This window comes from Garra rufa, chromosome 7 (genome assembly GCF_049309525.1).
Source record: "Garra rufa chromosome 7, GarRuf1.0, whole genome shotgun sequence".
NCBI classification, from domain to species: domain Eukaryota; kingdom Metazoa; phylum Chordata; class Actinopteri; order Cypriniformes; family Cyprinidae; genus Garra; species Garra rufa.
The window spans coordinates 49,730,072-49,751,213 of record NC_133367.1 but is presented as its reverse complement, the minus strand read 5'-3'; the positions used below and the strand labels follow the sequence as shown (position 1 = coordinate 49,751,213).

At 34.0% G+C, this 21,142-nt stretch overlaps 1 protein-coding gene across 1 annotated transcript; it reads right to left on the bottom strand.

The window, feature by feature from the left end:
* Positions 1-268: 268 nt before the first annotated feature.
* Positions 269-19,565, bottom strand: LOC141338219 (NLR family CARD domain-containing protein 3-like). Its single transcript, XM_073843765.1, has 8 exons — positions 19,469-19,565; positions 19,261-19,374; positions 13,935-14,001; positions 13,716-13,823; positions 13,546-13,606; positions 12,888-13,080; positions 10,961-12,722; positions 269-359 (listed from the first exon to the last, which is right to left on the bottom strand). The coding sequence occupies exons 1-8, from the start codon at positions 19,563-19,565 to the stop codon at positions 269-271; spliced, it is 2,493 nt and encodes an 830-aa protein (XP_073699866.1).
* Between the last annotated feature and the right edge of the window lie 1,577 nt (positions 19,566-21,142).

Below are 21,142 nucleotides of genomic sequence, written 5' to 3'. Positions count from 1 at the left end.
CTGGTGTGCAGTAATGAAAGAAGCACTTCTAGATTCTAGCAGTCACTGTAGCTGTGATATTAAAGACAAACACTAAAGGCTTCATCAAAATATTGCAATTAATAAGATGCCAATTTAATTATTTTTATTTACTATTTATTTATTTATTTATTTAAAAAGGGTTTGAACTGAGGGGAAAAGGGCAGCAAACAAAACCACTGCTACAGAAAACACATCTGAGTTTTTACTTTTTACTCCAAACCTTATAGTTACTGAGATGTGATGAGACTCACCGTAGTTTCTCCAGTTTACAGTGTGGATCCTCCAGTAGAGCAGAAATCAGAGCAGCACCTTTCTGTGTAATAGGACAGCTGGAAAGACTGCAGAGAATAAACAGAACAACTAAAGATGAGTTATTAGTGCTGGACTCATGTGTCTAATGTAATTGCTGATAAACACAGATGTAATACATATCATAGATATCAATTATTAAACCAGGAACTGAGAGTGACTCAGAGTCAAGTCCCATTTTAATAGACTTCAGACTCAAAATTAAATTAATTCAGATTTGACTCAAAAAATAGGACCCAAATATTCCCATAAATATTCCCCAAAATGACTTGAGTCTTAACCCTGAACTATATTTTAATTTGTATTCAGCCCGTTTATTGTGCAGCAGTACATTTACATTTAGTCATTTAGCAGACGTTTTCATCCAAAGCGACTTACAAATGAGGAAAATGAAAGCAATCAGAATCAACAAAAGAGCAATGATATGCAAGTAATATTACAAATCTCACTAATTCCAAAACGTCAGTTTAGAACTAGTAACGAAGGAAAGTTGAGTTGCTTCATTAAAAGCCTATGATTACTGTATTAAAACCTCACTGTATCATGTTTGAGTATTATGAGAGAGAGAGATGGACTGAGCAAGTGATTAACGGACCTGCATCTGATTCATTATTCATATTCACGATCATATGACATTAGTTTAAAAGTTTACTGAAGAAAATATTAACATCCATTCTTCTGTTAAAGGTGATTTTGCTGCTCAGTCCATTTATTCGCTGTGGCAAACTGTTGTTGAAGCTAAACATAACTTCCGCTTAAATTTTCAGTTTAAAAGTCCCAAAGTCACTTTTAACTGTTCACTCATAAAACAGTCTCTTGTCGCCATCTAAAGGCGGAACAATGTAACGTTAACTAAAATCATCATCACGAACACAGGCTTCTTAATACTAAACACTTATTATTAAATACATTATTTAAAATATAGTTTTTTATTTATTGAGTAATAATATTTAATAAACAACAACAACAAAAACAGCTATCAAAAAGTTGCTAGAAAAGAGTAAAGGCAGCTTTCTGATATACAGCATTGAATTGACATAAACATGCTACATAAACTATCTTCTTCTCTGGAACAAATAATAGATTAATGAGACCAAAGACTGCCCCTTAGATTTACTTACAACGAATTACATGTCATGTGTAACCCAGGGCTGCCAACTTTTGAGTTCAGCTTGGAGTGAGTATTCCCACAGTGTCTTTAGGGGGGTCCGGGAGCATGCTCCCCCGTAAGAAAATTTTGTACATTTTACAGGTAAATTCATCTATCTGGTGCACTTTGAGAGTTCACAATTCAGAGCTCCAATACAGTTTCAGTGTGAAAACTAAACAAAGAAAAAAGCTGGTGAATTGACTTGATCTTGAGGTTTAAAGGGGACTTAATCCTCTTATTAGTTGTGATATAGTGTCTCAGTCTAAATTAGAATAAAAAATAATTTGAAAAAAGAATAATAATAATAATAATAATAATAATAAAAATAATAATAATAATAATAATAATAATTTTATAGTATTATTCCAACGACAGTAATATTGGAAAACAATGAAACAATGAAAACAATTCTGTAAAGTAAATAAAAATGAGTATTTCACTAGTATGTTATTTTCTCTTATTCTACAGTAGGGGAATTACAATACTTTTGTTGTAATTTCTACACTTACAAGCAGGGCCTAAAACTTTTTGCCATATCTGCCATTTTATTCATGATACAAACAACATTTTTTGGTGATTTGAGAGAATTTACCAGCCATAAATATTTTTTTTTTCTGGCAATGAAACTGTTTTTGCAGTTAAAAAAAATAATAATAAATTGAAAATTAGAACTAAACACGGCATTTTAAATCATGATACAAAAAAGGTGCTACACACATGTTCACATGAGCAGTTTTTTTATTAAAATTTGGTCTGACTTCAGCATTGTGAAATTATTTGTTATTTTTTTTTATATATTTATAAAAATGTCATACTGTGTTTTTATCATAAAATAACGTAAAATAACTGCTGCAGTGCTGCAAAACTATTTACTTTTCTTGTTGTGGTAAAAAGTTATGTGCAGTAAAAGAATTCCTAGATTTAGTCATTATAAATAATTGCAACTGCATTTAAAAAAAATGTATATTTTGACACGAAAATTCAAATATTTTTCTGTAGTCTGCTGTTCTGAGAAATTATATTTTTCTCATATTCGAAAATTAATCCTTCATTCATGAGGGATTTATCACTCCTGAAATTCTGCTTCTTGTACCGGATATACAGCTGTTAGCAGAACGAAAAACATAACTTTTATTCAAATACTAAACGGATTGTACGTAGCCTTGGAGTGCTCAATAGCCCTTCATTGATAATGTGTGTGGAGGGAAGGAGGGGATCGCGCACCGGAAACTACTGATTGTTTGGTGAGCGGGAGAACAAACGCAGCGCTAACTCAAGAAAGATGGAGACGGACAGTTTTGCAGAGTTACATCTCTCGGCTGCATGTATGAAGTAAACCGTCGCGCTAATGTCAAGGTAACAAACTTGCGCGTGCCTAATGTATAACACTCGTGTATATCAGAGTCGTACATTCTGCACGCATAAGTCCGCTATTGATTCACAAACTATGCGCGTTCTCTGGGCTCTGGTCCCTATCGTATTTTTGCCTCAAAACTTTTGCCTAGTTGTCCAAATTATTGTCCTGTGAGTGTTTTATAATGAATGCTCACCCATAGAAGAGGAGTGAGGCTCTGTGTTTATGAGCATCAGGCGCGCACTGACAGTTCAATGATTGTGTCTGTGTCGAACCTTCACATCGATACCGATATAAAGTTGGTTCGACGTTTGACGTTTGACATTTGTCAGAGATTCAGCCTTGGAAATCTTCAATAGTTCTTTAACGATTGAGCACAATGACAAGAAACATATTATGTTCTAACTGTTTGCAAATGTAGAAGAGAACACACAATATGTTTTATTTGTTTTAATCTGCCTTAAGGAATTGTAACTGATAGAGTTTATAATGTAATAGTGCAGGATAGGGACCGTCTGCAAAGTGCAAAACGCAGAGCAAAAAGCACAATTATTTCATCTAAATGCTTCACTTGTGAAATGTATAAAACATAAATTTCAAATTTAAGGGTTGTGTCTTATTACTGGTTCATAAAAGAACATTTAGATATATATTTTATTCACAGATCTATAGCGCAACAAAAGTTATTGAAATGAAACCATTGAGTAAAAGCTCCTAAAGCATGACAAATATTGTGCAGTTTACCGCCCCCTAGAGGAAGATACCGAACTTGTTTTGACCAAATTTGACATTCAGGAGTTTAAATGAATTAATTTTAGAATGCACACAGTTTGATATGTAAACTCCAGGTGGTGTGTCTGGTTACTTGTTCAAAGATCAATATTTACAGCCATCTTTCACTATCAAATGTAAATCAGGATGTACGCTATTGAATTCAATTTGAATCTGTTAACACATTCATTCTTGAAACATACAGTTTTGCCAGATCAATTTCAAAGGTTGTGTCTTATTACTGGTTCATAGACCAACAATTCAATGTTGGTTTTATTCACAAAACTACAACACAGCACATGATATTAAAATATCAACGAGTAGGTCAATCAATGTAAAGTACATATGTTCTTCCATCTTAACTTCAAAGAATGTGTCTTATTACTGATTCATAGGAGAACATTTTGGTGTTGTTTTCAGTCATGTAACTATAATAGAACACATACTATTGAACATGAAAGCACTACATAATTTACTTAAAAATAAATACAAGCTTCTGTCTCAGCTTCAAAGGGTGTGTCTTGTTACAGATTTCATAAAGAACATTTTGCAGTAGTTTTCATTGTCAAAAGTGATGCAGAAGTCACGCTATTGATATCAAAAAATCACTTGTGAAACCTTCCAAAGAGTGTCCTGTATTACTGCCCCCTAGAGGAACATACTGCTGTTTCGACTGAGTTTGACATTCAAACTATTTAAATAAATTCATTTAAAATGCATACAGTTTTCTGTCTCGACTTCACAGGCTGTGTCTTGTTCCTTGGGTCTAAAAGAGCATTTCCATGTAAGTTTTACTGTCATGTGTAAATCAGGATACATGCTATTGAATTCAATTCAAATCTGTAAATAAATTCATTTAAAATGATTGCAGTTTTATTTCCTCAAATCTTAAGGGTGTGTCTTATTACTGATTCCTAGAAGAACATTTTGGTGGTGGTTTCAATCTTGTCACTATAATAAGACACATTCTATTGCACATGAAAGCATTACAAAATTTAGTTTAAAATAAATACAAGCTTCTGTCTCAGCTTCAAAGGATGTGTCTTGTTACAGATTTCATAAAGAACATTTTGCAGTAGTTTTCATTGTCAAAAGTGATGCAGAAGTCACGCTATTGATATTAAAATATAGCTTGTGAAACCTTTAAAAGAGAGTCCTGTATTACTGCCCCCTAGAGGAACATAATGCTGTTTCGCCATTCAAAATAATAAATTAATTATAATCAATATAGTCTTCTATCCTAACTTCAAAGGCTGTGTTTTGTAACTGGTTTCTAGAAAAACATGTTGATGGTAGTTTTAGTCACAGAACTATAATAGAACAAATACTATTGAAAATTAAACCAATGCAAGAAGTAGTTTAAAATAAATAGTTTGACATTCAAACTTATGCATTTATTTAAAATCAATACAGTATTCTATTTCAACTTCAAAAAGTGTGTCTTGTTTATGATTCCCAAATTAACATTTTAAATTCAGGTTTTACTGTCATACGCCATTCAGGACACACGCTATTGAGTTAAATCTTGTAAATTCCTTTTTTTCCCTTTATTTGTCTTGAGTAGTTAAACTGTCCACTATTCTTAAACATATAAACATCTACATTCTACAGGTCTCATAAACTCTTTGGGTAGTAATTTTGTCTTCTGGGAAACATATAGTTTTTTTTTGTTTTTTTTTTTTCTGAAGCTTCTGACATAATTCAGCTATTACTTTGTGTTGTGGACTATATGTAAACATCTTTGATGCAAAATGTTTTACTTTGGGACTTTAGAACAGTTCTAAAAAATAAAATGCATTTTGTGTGATCCCTCTTATTTTGGTTAAAAAAAGTAATAAAATAAAAACATTTAGCAGAGTCTGCAAGGGTTGTGTAAACTTTTGACCACAACTGTGTATATTCATAGAACTGTAAGTCAGACTAAGTCCTAGTAGTGAAGTCAAATGAACCCTTTGTACTCTACGACAGTGAGCAAATGTTTATATTTATTTATTGTTTACCAACTGTTACTTAGAATAAAAAATAAATAAATGTTACCCACCAAAATAAACAATTTAAATAGATAAATAAATATATTAATTCATTCATTAATTTAAAAAAAAAATCAGTAATTCTTATTTTTCATGTTTGTCAGTTGCACTCATCCAGTAATTGTAATTATTGAACATGATTTTTTGTTGTTTAAATACCTTCTGTAATGGTTTATTATTATTATTGTTATTGTTATTATTATTATTATTATTATTATTATTATTATTATTTATTAATATCAGTGTTCATTGAGCAGTATCATTTCCTGTTTGAATAAATTTTCTATATTACATATCACTGAAATAACATATGTGACCCTGGAGCACAAAACCAGTCTTAAGTCGCTGGGGTATATTTGTAGCAATAGCCAAAAATACATTGTATGGGTCAAAATTATAGATGTTTCTTTTATGCCAAAAATCATTAAGAAATTATGTAAAGATCATGTTCCATGAAGATTTATTGTAAAATTCCTACTGTAAATATATCAAAATGTAATTTTTGATTAGTAATATGCATTGTTAAGAACTTAATTTGAACAATTTTAAAGGCGATTTTCTCAGTATTTAGATTTGTTTGCACTCTCAGATTCCAGATTTTCAAAAAGTTGTATCTCAGACAAGTATTGTCCTATCCTAACAAACCATACATCAATAGAAAGCTTATTTATTGAATTACAGTTTTGTAAAATTTAACCTCATGACTGGTTTTGTGGTCCATGGTCACATATGGGGCCATCCTCAATATTTTACTCAAAAGTATAGTAACTTTCAAACAACAACAACAACAAATAGAATAATATACTGCCTCTCTAAGAGTGCTAGACTGTACTATCTAGGTGGTGGTAATGCATAATGAACTATTTATGTATGTTTGTTTATTTATATCTAGAGCTACATTGTAATTTGCTACATTGTAATTTGTATTGTTCCATACTCATATGATAAAATGTATTATGTATCAATAAAATAATATACTATATATGGACTTTTTTTTTCAAACAGAAAAAAAGTGTTTTTTTAAGAAACAAAACAGACTCTTTTGTGCTCAAATTTTTTTTCTAATTGATGTATTGAATTAGAAATTCAGTTTCAGTTGCATGTGTTCACTTATAATTCTGTGACTAAAACCAACATTGAAATATTCTTCTAGAAACCAGTAACAAGACACAGCTTGTTAAGTTGTGATGGAAACTGCATGCAATTCAATTAATTTCTAAAATAGTTTGAATGTCAAACTCATTCAAAACAGCAGTATGTTCCTCTAGGGGGCAGTAATACAGGACACTCTTTTAAAGGTTTCACAAGATATATTTTAATATCAATAGCGTGACTTCTGCTTCACTTTTGACAATGAAAACCACTGCAAAATGCTCTTTATGAAATCTGTAACAAGACAAAGCCTTTGAAGCGGGGATACAAGCTTGTATTTATTTTAAACAAAATGATGTATTGCTTTATTTTCAATAGTATGTCCCAGCTAGAAAGGTTTCCTATTCTGGAAATGTTTTCAAGCTTTATTTTAGTTCCCATAATATTCAACTAAAAGGTAGGATCACATTCCCTAAAAAACATTCTCCAAATGTTTATTGATAACATTGTTAGAACATTATCCTCTAGCAATCTAATAGAGATTCCCACCACACTAGATGTGGACTTACATTGCTCAGATGTCAAATTCTAGTTGAAAGTGAAAACCCAATCTTTGTTTGATGTCAAGCTCCAGCGTCATTAAATAACTCCAAAAACAGCATTACCAGCTTCACTTATTAGAAACCAGAACGTCATACATTTACACAAGTTTATTGAGATGAACAGAGGTTTAGATGTTGATTGAAAGTAATGGTTTGGTTTGATGTCACCATTAGGGTGAAAAGTGTTTGCTTTAGTGGGGCAATTTCACTCTTATATTTTTCTTTCTTGGTGGCTGTAACTGTGATTGTTATGGCAAAAACAGCAAGAGAAAATGTGATCAGATAATGCTTATATTAATAATATCATCTCGTGCTGATCTGATCACATCTCGAGTTTAATCTCTGCTATACAAAGTTATGTTATATTTAATAAATATCCATCAGATAAACTGTATTTTTACAACACACCATTCATGAATCACTTCAAGCTTCTGAATGCTTGGACACACAAACATCAAGAATCAGTGTATGAATCTCAACAACGGTGACATGCTTCATGCCGCAATGCATTCTGGGAGCCCTGCATGAGTTTTGTATGATGCAGCCAGAATACTTTGCAGCGTAAAGCATGTCACCATTGTTGAGATTCATACACTGATTCTTGATGTTTGTGACAAAAAGATTTGCTTATTATTAAAATTCCGGTGAACTTCTGTCTTCAGAACTATCAAGTGCTAGCATGTCAGACTAGCTAATAATCAGATCATTATTATCCAACCATATTTGCTCAGCTTTTGCCATAACACATAACTACAGCAAATACAGAAAAATATAAAATAAAATCAGGGAAAATAAGTTTACCAAATAAGCCAGGCTTATTTCAGTTAGTCTGACTTATTGTCATTTGATTTGGCACAAAATAAGTCAGACTAACTGAAATAAGCCTGACTTATTTGGTAAACTTGTTTTATGGAACTCACCCCAGGAGTCCAATTTTGCTCAACTAAAGCAAACACTTCTCACCATAATGGTAACATCAAACCAAACTATTACTTTAAAATATACATCAAAATTTAAACCTCTGTTAAACTCAGTAAGATCTTTTGTAAACAAAGTTTGGGTTTTTACTTTTGACCAAAAATTTGACTTCTGAGCAACATTTGAGTGTGCATCCAATATCCTATGTGAAGGTTCCCACTTAAATCTATTAAAATGTTAGAGGATAATGTTGTTATTAATAAACATTTGTAGATTGTTTTTAGAGAATGTTATTCAACCTTTTATGAGAATATTCTGGGAACTAAAATAAAACTTGCCACTGAAAACATTAGCAGAACATATAGCATAATGTTCTCTGAGTATTATTACAACAAAAACATTCCTAGCTGGGGTGTTCTGTTATAGTTCTGTGGCTAAAACCACCACCAAAATGTTTGATAATCTGTAACAAGACACACCCTTTAATGTAGTCATATAAAACTGTGTCATAAATATTTTTGGTTACTTTTTTAATATTTTAGATATATTTTCAAATTCAAGTCAATACAATGGCAAAACAACACTTTTGCCAGCTTTGACTGAATTGTTGAATTTCTATGGCACGTGTTCTGTTACAGTTGTCTGACCAAAACAAATGAAAAAACAAAAAACAACAAAAAAATGTTCTAATAAAAACATAAATAAGAGACACACCATGAAGGTGATAGAGAAGTGTGTTTATATGAATTTATTTATTGGTTTATTTCAATAGCAACTTTTTGGTGTCACAGTTCTGTGAATACAATGAACATTAAAATGTTCTCACAAGGAGCTGGAATAATCCTACTGCATAACCACTGGATTATGGAATGATAATGATAATTAATATTGTTTTGTTTTCATTCATTTTATTTATTTATTAATAGTAATAGTATATAACCACAATCACATATCTTGTTTACAGTATTTCTTATTGAAATGCAAGTGAGCATTATAAGTGTTTGTCTTTATATCTTTCAGAGACATTGGTGCTAAAATTGCTCTTGTTTTGTTAACTAAAAAAAAAAAAAAAAAAAAACACAAACAAAAAAAGATTCTGATGGGAAACCATTAATGTTTTTATCCTTTTATGTGTACTTTGTAGACGGTCCCTAGCTGGCCTAAACACGAACTAGCTGCTGCTAGAGCCTTTATGCGTTACAACATATTGATGAGGATTTAAACAAATAAACTGTCAGCTGTGTCAAATTCTATGTTTAGATATTTTACAAATAAGCTCATTTTTATACAGTTAAACTCATCCACTAAGGATCTATTGACGTTTTTCGCGGCTGAATATCTGTCAAACATCCAATGTCAAACGTCGAACCAACTTTATATCGGTCACATCGATGCGTTTCAACAGATTTATAATGTATTTGCTGTAGTTTGAGTTCGTGTGTTAATTTTTTAATGGAAACAGTAGATATTCAGTCAGTCAAGTTCAAAGGGATAGGTTTAGTGGTCTTTTGGCATCTCCCTGTCCTGTTTGGTAAGGCAGGTTCACTTATTTAAGAAAAAGTTCTCTGGAGTTGTAAAGAATGTCTTCAGTAAGGAATTCAGGTGCTTTAAATCTGTATATATAATTTTAAAAAGTTAGAATTTAGCAGAGGTTTTCTTTAAAAGTTATAAGGTATATTTAAAGTTTTATTTTAAAGTTTGTTTGAATTTTAAGTTTTTTTTTTTTATATAACATGCAGTAGAAGAATAGTAAGGCAAAACAAATGTTTTGGTTAATAAAAAAGACTTAAAAATAAACACTTTTCTCTTTACTGCGGAAGTAAATAAATAAATAAATAAATAAGACAATAATAAATAAGAGGACATGTCTGGCATAGGGGGGCCTTGCAAAATTGAACGGAGAAGGAGGGGGGCCCCGCAGTAAAAAAAAGGTTGGGAGCCCCTGCTCTACTGAATTCACAGTTTATGCAACATTCAGTGGTTGTGATGTTTAAAGTTTTATGGGATTATTTGCCAAAAAATTTCCCTAAATGTTTTATATGGTTATTTTTTTATTGTATCTTATTAATTTGTTTTTATTGCACTTTAATTTGTAAAGTTGTTTCCTCAAATAAAAACAACCAGGTTGAGAATATCCCCTTGTTTTTTTGTTTTGTTTGAATCCCCCACCCAGCAAAAAATAAATAAATAATAAAAATAATTTTTGGACAGTACTTTTACTTGTACTTAAGTAAAATTTCATTGAAGTAACAATACTTTTACTTGAGTAGCATATTTTATTACTCTTTCCACCTCTGCTAATAACTTATGAATTATTAGATTGAATTTAAGTGTTTTTTTTTTTTTCAAGAAATCTGAATGTAACTTTTAAGTGATTGGTAATGATCCCAATTCCAATATTTATAATATCAGAGAGTCACAACCCTGTTCCTAAAGGCATATTGACTTTATTATATTATATTATATTATTTTATTTATTTATTATTTATTTATTTATATTTATTTATTCTTGACTTTTTTTTTTTTGCACAGATTAGACAAATCTCTCTAATCAAACACTTGATTCAACTCATCAGGTCATTAGTAGAGCGCTTTATGATGACAGCTGAGTGTCAAATAAGAAAGACCTTAAAATATACAGTAACACAGAGAAACACAAACCTATACCGTATAAAACAATGTCAATAAAACAAAGACAATGTAAAATACTCACTCAGCCTTTCTAGATGCTTTGATCACTGGCAGCAGCCTCAGGAGACATTCTTCTGATGGAGTATATTTAATCAGTTTAAACTCATCCAGCTCTTCTTCTGAGTTCAACAACACAAACACCAGAGCCGACCACTGAGCAGCAGACAGAGACACTCCAGAGAGACAAAGGACATCTCTTTTGCTCAGGTATGTCTGGACTTCCTGCTCTAGTGAGCGATCATTCAGTTCATTCAGACAGTGGAACAGATTGATGGATTTCTCTGGAGAGGGATTCTCTCTGATCTTCTGTTTAATGTATTCAGCTGTTTCCTGATTGATATCAGAGCTGCTTACTGTCTTTCTCAGGAGGCCTTGTAAGAGAGTCTGATTAGACTCTAGTGAGAGACCTAGAAGGAACCGGAGGAAAAGGTCCCAGTGTCCGTTCTCACTCTGTAAGGCCTTGTCCACTTCTCTCTTCAGTAAACTGGTCATTGGTGACCTGAACTCATTCCTCAGTCCTGTGTTTTGTTCAGAAAAGGACAGCAGCTTGAATAAAGCAGCAAGAAACTCCTGAATACTCAGATGAACAAAGCTGTACACCTTCCCCAGCTGCAGTCCAAACTCCTCTCTGAAGATCTGGGTACAAACTCCTGAGTACACTGACACTTCTCTGACATCAATGCCGCTCTCTTTCAGGTCCTTTTCATAGAAGATCAGGTTCCCTTTTTCCAGCTGTTCAAAAGCCAGTTTTCCTAGAGACAGAATAGTCTTTCTAGCCTGATCAGGATTGATTTCATATTTCCCATCATACTTCTGTGTCTTCAGTTTGGTCTGAAAGATCAGGAAGTGTGTGAACATTTGTGTGAGAGTCTTGGGAATCTCTGCTCTCTCTGCTTTACCCATCATCCTCTCTAGAACAGCGGCTGAAATCCAGCAGAAGACTGGTATGTGACACATGATGAACAGACTTCTTGATGATCGGATGTGTGTGACGACTCTATCAGCCAGACTCTGATCATTTATTCTCTTCCTGAAATATTCCTCCTTCTGAGGGTCGTTGAATCCTCGTACCTCTGTGACCTGGTGGACACACTCAGGAGGGATCTGATTGGCTGCTGCTGGTCGAGAGGTGATCCAGAGGAGAGCAGAAGGAAGTAGATTCCCGTTGATGAGGTTGGTCAGCAGCACATCCACTGAGGCTGATTCTGTTACATCAGACAAGCTCAGATTGTTTTGGAAATCTAGACGTAGTCGACACTCATCCAGACCATCAAATATGAACATGACTTTGTAGTCTTCATAATCTGACGACTTAAATTCTTTGGTTTCTGTGTGAAGGTGGTTTAGGAGATCCACAAGACTGAGATTTTTCTGTATCAAATTCAGCTCCCTGAAAGGAAGTGGAAATATGAAATGAACATCCTGATTGGTTTTTCCTTCAGCCCAGTCCAGAATGAACTTCTGCACAGAGACTGTTTTTCCAATTCCAGCGACTCCTTTAGTCAGCACAGTCCTGATGGGTTTGTCTTGTCCAGGTGAGGGTTTAAAGATGTCATTGCAGTTGATTGGTGTTTCCTGTGTCTCTGGTCTCCTGGACACTGTCTCAATCTGTCTCACCTCATGTTCATTATTGACCTCTCCACTGCCTCCCTCTGTGATGTAGAGCTCTGTGTAGATCTCATTCAGACGTGTTGAGTCTCCATGATTGGACATTCCTTCACTGATTCTCTGATATTTGTCCTGGAGTCTGGATTTGAGTTTTTGTTGATACACAGGCATCAGTTCTGAGCAAAGGAAATAACTGTTGTTATCGGCAGAGCAATATTTTAGAAATGTATTTTTAGGTTTGATATGTTAGATGTGTCGTGACATTCAGGAACTTTAGTGACTGAAGACAGAAGGTTGATCATAAAAATACAGGCTATAATCTGCTGATCCAGAGCTCTTACTGGTCTGTAGTGTGTTAGCGAGGTCTGTCTGGTTCATCTTCCTCAGGATGAGCAGTGTGATCTTCAGAAGCCCCTCTCTGACTCTGTTATGACCCTCATCATCATAATGGTCTCTTTCAGAGCATTCTGGGTAATCTGGACTCAGTAGTCTCTTAAAACTCTTTAACTCAGAGACGATTCTGTGCTCAATCTCCTGAAATCATAGTAAATATTCAAACAATAAACATCCATTCAGTCACAGAGAAGGTGAACCAAAGGATCAATACACAAGAGTTAGAGCATGAATACTTATAAACATCACTGAATTATTCACATCTGATAATAACTTCCACTGTATGATCAAACATCAGCGTCTACAGATACTGAGGTTAAAAGAGGGAGTTTGACTGGATTGTCTGTTTGCTAGATTGATGTTCATCTTTGTGCAGCAGTCAGGTTACATATGGATTCATCTTCTCTACTTTAGTAACCTAATATCTTACATGTTAGAAAGTAAATATGACTATTAAAGAGAAAATTTCACAGATTTCTCAGTTTCTTAATACTTTTTTTGGGTAGGGAAGTAAATGTGACTATTCCAGAGACGATTTTACAGATAATTTTTAAATAATTTTACCCAGAGGATTATTGTTTTGGGATGGACACACACAAAACCAACCTTGAAAATGGAGTCTAAGTTCTTCTTTGCTGTTTGTGATTCTGGTCCTTTATGTTTTTGACTGTAGTTAAACAAATATTGAACATTTTTGTAAATATACTAATGTATTTAATGCACATCAGTAAATGAATGAATATCATATATTTCTTATACTGTAAATTAAACAACACCTCAGATCAGCAGATGATTCTCCCAAACTGAATCCAATTGGCGTATGCATAGACGTGTCACTCTTCATGGACACACAGCTGGGTTCAGGAGATTGATTCTGCCACAGACTGAAATATAACAGCAATACAAACTGTTTCTGAAAATCTCACACTGCTCTGACAGAAACACATTTACTGTTTCTGAGCATTAAAAATGCAAAAAAATTTAAGTTGTCTCACCTCTTGACAGTCTTTTTCTTTCTTTCATGTTCATCAGAGAGATTAATTCTGGAGGCCATGGTTTCATCTAAAAGCAGATCCAGATGTTGATCCACAGAGTGAGTTATGAATCATCTCAGAAATTAATTTCCTCAAATCCAGCTCTGTCTCAACAGTCAGTTCACAGTAATGACCTGCACTCATGAAAAACTATTTCATACTGACATTATCTACACAGAATCAAATTATTCATAAACAGCGTAACAAATTCAGACAAGCACTGTGTTAAAATGAAAGTAAAGGTGCAATCTGACCATTTACAGACCCTGTTTTTTCTCTTCTAATGTCATTTAAATTACTTAAAAAAATATCTAAAGCTGCTTAATGTTGTACTTTATGTTTAATGTTGTACTTTAAACCAGTCTCAGGATTGATTTTGTCTATCAAAGATGATTGTGAAATTGTGATACTCACTGTGTTTTTCTCTCTTAACGTAGTTTACTTCCTCATATGACAAAACAGATCCTGCTGTAATAGTTTCACTTTCATGTGTCACCTGACAAGGAGGAGTTTGAGTCTCCTAATATTGAATCTTTATTCTTTATTATTCCAAGTTAAAACACCTGAATATACTTTCCTCACAGCTGTACTTTGGGTGTTGTTAAACTGAACTGCAACACTGAAACCGCTGTTAATTCTCAATAATAAGTTTTGTATTAAAGAAATAAAGTCAGACTGGTTTGTAATGAGTGAAGATGCTGAGATCTAGAGAGATCTGTTAGTGTTTAATGTTCTGTTGCTGATGTTTTATTCATTTATTTATACAGTAAATGTGTTTGATCATAATAATTCAGGAAACACTTGTAAAATAACAGTGTTATAATAAGGAGGAAGCTATTGTTGCCAGTCATTTGACCATTTTATCATCTGACAGTTTTATTATTGTATTGTTTACTGATAATTTTTTTGTAATTTTACATACATTTATGTCATTTAGTTAATGCCAATCATTTTACAGACTTTTGAGTACAATTTAATTATTAGAGGCATCAGCAATAATCAAAAGATGAACATTTATTCTTAAGCACTTAGAAAATGCTTATTATTTAATTATTATTTTTCAGCTTATGAATAAATGGTAAATTATTGGTTAATTTATTGATCGAGTTTGAATCTGACTTTTGCTGACCTTTTTTTCTCCCTTTTCAAATCCCATTACATCAGAAAAGCCTTTATTTTCAATAAAAAATAAGAGATAATTGAAAAATTGACAATAAATATTGGCTAGAGTTGGGGTAGGTGTAGGGAGAGATTTATTATCCCAATAAGGTGGCATCCGTTTAATAATTTGAATTAAATTACAAAATACATTATTATTGCATACTGTTTTATAATGTACCACAATACTGAGGTGTTGATCATTTACAGCCTATTTTGGGTTCATTTTAAACAAGAAATATAGTCATTTTTAAGCAATGACTGAATTTAATAAAAAAAGGTTGGGTTGAACATTAAACCTAGTCACAGGGTTTGTCCATATTTTATTCAGCATAGGTTTTTTTTTAACCCAGCATTTTATAGTCTTGGTTCGTCCTTTTGTTACAGAATGTAAAATGTACATTTTATTTAATTATTAAATTTATTAAGGATTGTACATATTTTTCATGACAAGTTCCAGTTCAAGAGAAATTCTTTCATCTTAGCTGCCAGCTGCCACTTTCAAATGATTATTAAACAGCAAGCAGCACAAACTCTGCAAAAACGCCAGTCCTTTCGGTGCACTCAGTGTCTGAATTCACTCACTTGCTTTCATTCTCTCCTTCAAGTGAACTGTATTAGTGGCCTAATGTAGGGAATAGTGAATGAGGGTATAGGGTTGATTTCAGATACAGTTTGATCAAGGTTGGAGCAAAACTCTGCAGGAATATGTAGGGGAGAGTGGGGACGGTTGCAACGAGGGGCATTTGCAACATGGTTAATCTTTTATGTGTTCAATCATTAAAAAAAAAAAAAGTGATTTATTTGTGATGAAAAAAAAAAAAAAATTTAACATCTTTAAGGGTTAACATCTTCAAAGTGTGGTGATTCCATTATTTGAAGTAAAGGGTTGTATACAGCTGATTGAAATGTTATCAAAGAACATAAAATAACGAGCAGACAGCAGCTTACAAGCAGATAATAAAATAACATCCTTTAAATCTATTCAATACATAAAAAATATAGGCGATTTCATTGTAAATACTGGAAAAAGATGTCTTCAGAAAAGATTTGATGGCATTCTGTTTTCATTATCGCTCGATGTAATACCAATGAAGAAGTGTTCTTAATCACAATACTGCTTTTCCCAGGAATTTGACAGAAACAGCTTTAATTCAGCACATAGAGTGGATTTAGAGAGACTTATGTTTACATTCAGCTTGTGTGCAGATTTTGTCAGGCCAAAAAACGGCCCAAATTTGCATGGCCTGCAGAAAATTTTGACCAGTTGATGAAATCACTTTCAGTCTGAACTTGTGACTGAGATACTGAGAGACTCCAGGATGAAGCTGAAGTTTTCTCATCATCACAACAAATTAAGATCAGATTGCAGTTTCTTGCTCATCAACAGATGCAACTGTTAAATACACACAAAACAATCAAACAATTACTTGAACAGGTTTGTGTTTTCTTTATCTCTGTTTATTGTTTTTATAATCTTCCTACCATCATCTTTTAACCCTTATGTGTTGTTAGGGACGTTTTCGTCCACTGAGGGGTGCTGTTGAGTCTTAATTTGGCCACAACTTTTTCTCTGTTAAAGCAAATGGAATGTTTTTGGTGACTAATCTTATTTTGATACATATTTTGGGAAAATGCTTTGAAATTTTTCAAAAACTCAACAGTACACTGTGGGCAAATTTACTACCCTTTCGTTATGTTTCGTGGCTGAAAACAGCCACTACTTTAAACTGCTGTAAAAATGTATCAGATAAATATTTTTTTCAATTTTTTTTGCATAAATCTATTAATCAACCTGAGTCCTGCTCAAAAATACTAAATGTTTAAAAAAAAAAATCAGGATTTTAACTCTTTAATTGCCAAATTAATTAATGATGTCACTGATTTGGGGGGAAAAAAACACACAAAATGACTAATTTTCAATATAAAATGTGAATGTGGCCTGGATTTTTTTTTACCTTTTCAACAGTCTTGGACATGTAAAAGATTAGTAAGAAGATTGGCTTTCATGCATTGTTAGTTTTGGCGCAGCATCAGATTTTCTTTTTTTTCTCCCTCATTTATTGTTTGTGGCTGTTTTTGCCCCATTGACTTCCATTATAACCACATTTTTTGATTGCAAAGCCTTGACACCATATATTGCTGAATTTTTGATTGTTTGTGGTTTTCCCTGTTGGGAAGGGGTCAAATTTGTACATTTTACTGTTTATTATCAGTTGGCCCCATTAATCCTTTAGATAGGCCTTTGCAAAAAAAAAGCTTAGTTTTACATAGAGTTCTATGGAGTATAACGGCATATTATAGTGTGTGTGTGTGTGTGTGTGTGTGTGTGTGTGTGTGTGTGTGTGTGTGTGTGTGTCTAAGTGTGTTTGTTTTTGTGACATATCAGGACACAAATTGGTGTAATAACATGGGTATGACATTGGTATTACAAGGAGAGGGTGACTTATGAGGACATTGCCCATGTCCCCACTTTTCAAAAGGCTTATAAATCATACAGAATACGTTTTTTTGAGAATGTAAAGATATGCACAGTCTCCTGTGAGGGCTAGGTTTAGGTGTAGGGAAGGTGTAGGGTGATAGCAAATATCGTTTGTACAGTATAAAAACCATTACGTCTATGGAATGTCCCCACAATTCACAAAAACAAACATGTGTGTGTTTGAGTGTGTGAAAGTGAGTGAAAGTGTGTGAAAGTGTGAGAGAGACCTTTGTGCACCTTGATACCCCTGAGAAAATCAAAATAAGCACCTCAGCTCTCAGAACGACATGGAGTAAACAAAAATAAAGAAAGTATATTTATGTATTTGTTTACCATATAGTTTTGAGAGCTGAGGTGCTTTTTTTGATTTTCAGAGATGTATCAAGGTGCACAGAGGTCTCTCTCACACTCACAGACACTCGCACACACTCTCATACACTCGCACACACTTTCACACGCTCACACACACATACACACACGCACACTATAATATGCCGTTATACTCCATAGAACTCTATGTAAAACTAAGCTTTTTTTTGCAAAGGCCTATCTAAAGGGTTAATGGGGCCAACTGATAATCAACAGTACAATTTACAAATTTGACCCCTTCCCAACAGGGAAAACCACAAACAATCAAGAATTCAGCATTATATGGTGTCATGGCTTTGCAATCAAAAAATGTGGTTATAATGGAAGTCAATGGGGCAAAAACAGCCACAAACAATAAATGAGGGAGAAAAAATGAAAATCTGATGCTGCGCCAAAACTAACAATGCATGAAAGCCAATGTTCTTACTAATCTTTCACATGTCCAAGACTGTTAAAAAGGTAAAAAAAAATCCAGGCCACAATTACCTTTTATATTGAAAATTAGTCATTTTGTGTGTTTTTTTTCCCCAAATCAGTGACATCATTTAGGACTTTGGCAATTAAAGAGTTAAAATCCTGACTTTTTTTTAAACATATAGGCCCGGTTTCGCAGACAAGGCTTAAGCCTAGTCCTAGACTAAAATGTAAGTCTGAGCAGTTTAAACTGAAATAAAATTGCACTGATTGATTTTAAAATATATCAGTGCCTTTGTTTTGTCTCAAGATGCACACCAGTAATGTTTTTTTCTAAGCATGTTTATAAAAATTACTTAAATGTCCTAATTGAACTATGGTCTAATCCTGGCTTAGTCTAAGCCCTGTCTGGGAAACCGGGCCTTAGTATTTTTGAGCAGGACAGAGGTTGATTAATTGATTTATGCAAAAAAAATTGAAAAAAATATTTATCTGATACATTTTTACAGCAGTTTAAAGTAGTGGCTGTTTTCAGCCACGAAACATAACGAAAGGTTGTAAATTGAAACAATGCACAAGGGTTAACTATATGTAATCAAATTTGACTAGAAAAGACAAAACAAAGACGTTACGTGTTTTGTCAGTGAGGAAAGTTATGTATTTGTAGAGTAAAATATAAAACAGGAGGTGCGAGACGGATTCAATTTAACTTATTTGTTTTACAGCAATTTTCAAAATACATGCTTCAGAGCAGCTTTAGTAAGCACCTTACAAACCCAAAGGATGACAAACTACACAGTATTAACAATAATGCTGACCAATCTGGTGTTTAATTGAACATAATGTAATAAATCAGACAAATACCTCTCATCCTGCAGCATTTGAACATCAGCACGACTGTCACTAACAAATATGGAGAAAGTGCCAGAACTGAACTGAGTATGTGGAGAACTGAGATCTGAGACTCTGAATGAGACACTGAAGAAGAGACACACAATCACTTTATCAAGCACCATATCTGAACAAGAACATAAGAAGAAATAAATCAGCTCACAGTTTCATTGACTCTCACCTCTGACTGAGATCCAGCTCTTGGGTGACTCTCCTCTCTCTGTGTGTTTGCAGTAGTAGAAACCCTCATGTGACTTTGAGACAGTAGAGATGATCATCTCTGTAGTTTGTGAGTATTTATATTTAAAGCCTCATTAACAAAATTACACCTTAATATATTTGTGATTATGCCATCAGCATACAAGCCGAAGACAACTGTGACAACCAACAAAAAGGTCCATAACTCGGGGGTCAGTTCTTTGGGGTCAGTTCATGATCCTCCTCTCTCTACTCCATGACAGGAGTATTTACCTGCTTTAAACTCAGTAACAGGACTGAATGTGTGTTCCTGTAGTTGACTGAAAACACCGACTGAACTGAGACAGGGGTGACTGCAGCCTGGAGCAATGGGCGTGTCGAAAGGTTTCTCATTGGTCTCGCTTTTACTGTATTGGCCAATCAGCGTTAATCTTTTGTTCCACACTCCAGTCCAGCTGCTGGCGGTAACTTTTCAGTTGGTTTGCAAACCGCCAAACAAACTTTAAGAAGAAGAAGGCCAATCAGCATTAAGTAATTTCCTTTAGGCAAGAGAAGATTGCAGTGGGGGGGAATTCCAAGATGGTGGAGTAAGCGGTTGCGTTAATGCAGGCTCTGATTAAAATAGTTTGAAAACGTCCTGAAATTGATAACTCTGACGGAAAAACCTACCAACTTTTTTTTAAATTAGAGCTTACTTAAGTTTTTATTTATTTTTGTAACGCTATCTACACAAATATTCATCCTTTCCTTAAATAAAAACGTGATGGCAAACTCCAGTCAAGGAGGTACCGGGCTAGTGGACCATGACTACAACTTAACTGCTCTCACAGAGGCATGTGATGAAGAAGAAATCGAAGCGATGATGGAAGAAACTACCAAAATAAGATATGACCAAACACCGTTGCCCAGTCCGAATCCCAAGAAAGTACGAACAAAGATGAAAGACATACCAAAGCAACCAGACGAAATAACAAATGAAGTGATCTTCGATGCAATTCAACTCTAATTAAGAGATTTGATGAGCAAGACCAACGACTGAAAATTATTGAAAAGACAATGGAGGAGAATGCACACGCAGTTAAAGAGAACAAAGAAGACATCGGCGAACTGAAAAAGGAAATAGTAGACTTGAGGAAAGAGAACATCTCACTGAGACAGCAGTGTTTGGAGCATGTCAGATACAAGAGGAGATGGGATCTCAGACTGATCGGCCTTCTGGAAAAAGAAAACGAAGACACAAGAGAAACGGTGATCGGGATTCTCAGCCGGGTGACTCCGTGGTCAGTGGAGAAGCTTCGGCAGTCGGTGGATACAGTACATCGTCTAGGAAAGAGAAACGACGCCGCTACAAATAAGTTACCCAGGCCAGTGATCATCCAGTTTGCAATGCGAACCGTTTGAGACGAAGTGTGGAAACAATCACGAGAGGCAAGAGTGTGTAAAGAGATGAACATTCAGTTCAAAGAAGACTTTTCAAAGGAAGATCGTGAAGCTCGTGCTAAATTGTGGTACAAGAAGCCAGGAAAAACGGGAAGAGAGCCTTTCTAAAAGAAGGCTACGTGCTCATTGATGGATTTAGAGTTGACCCATGACTGAAGTTGTCAAGGTAACACTTAGACTCTTGGTCGAGTGTGTAAAGTTTGCCGCATATCAGATA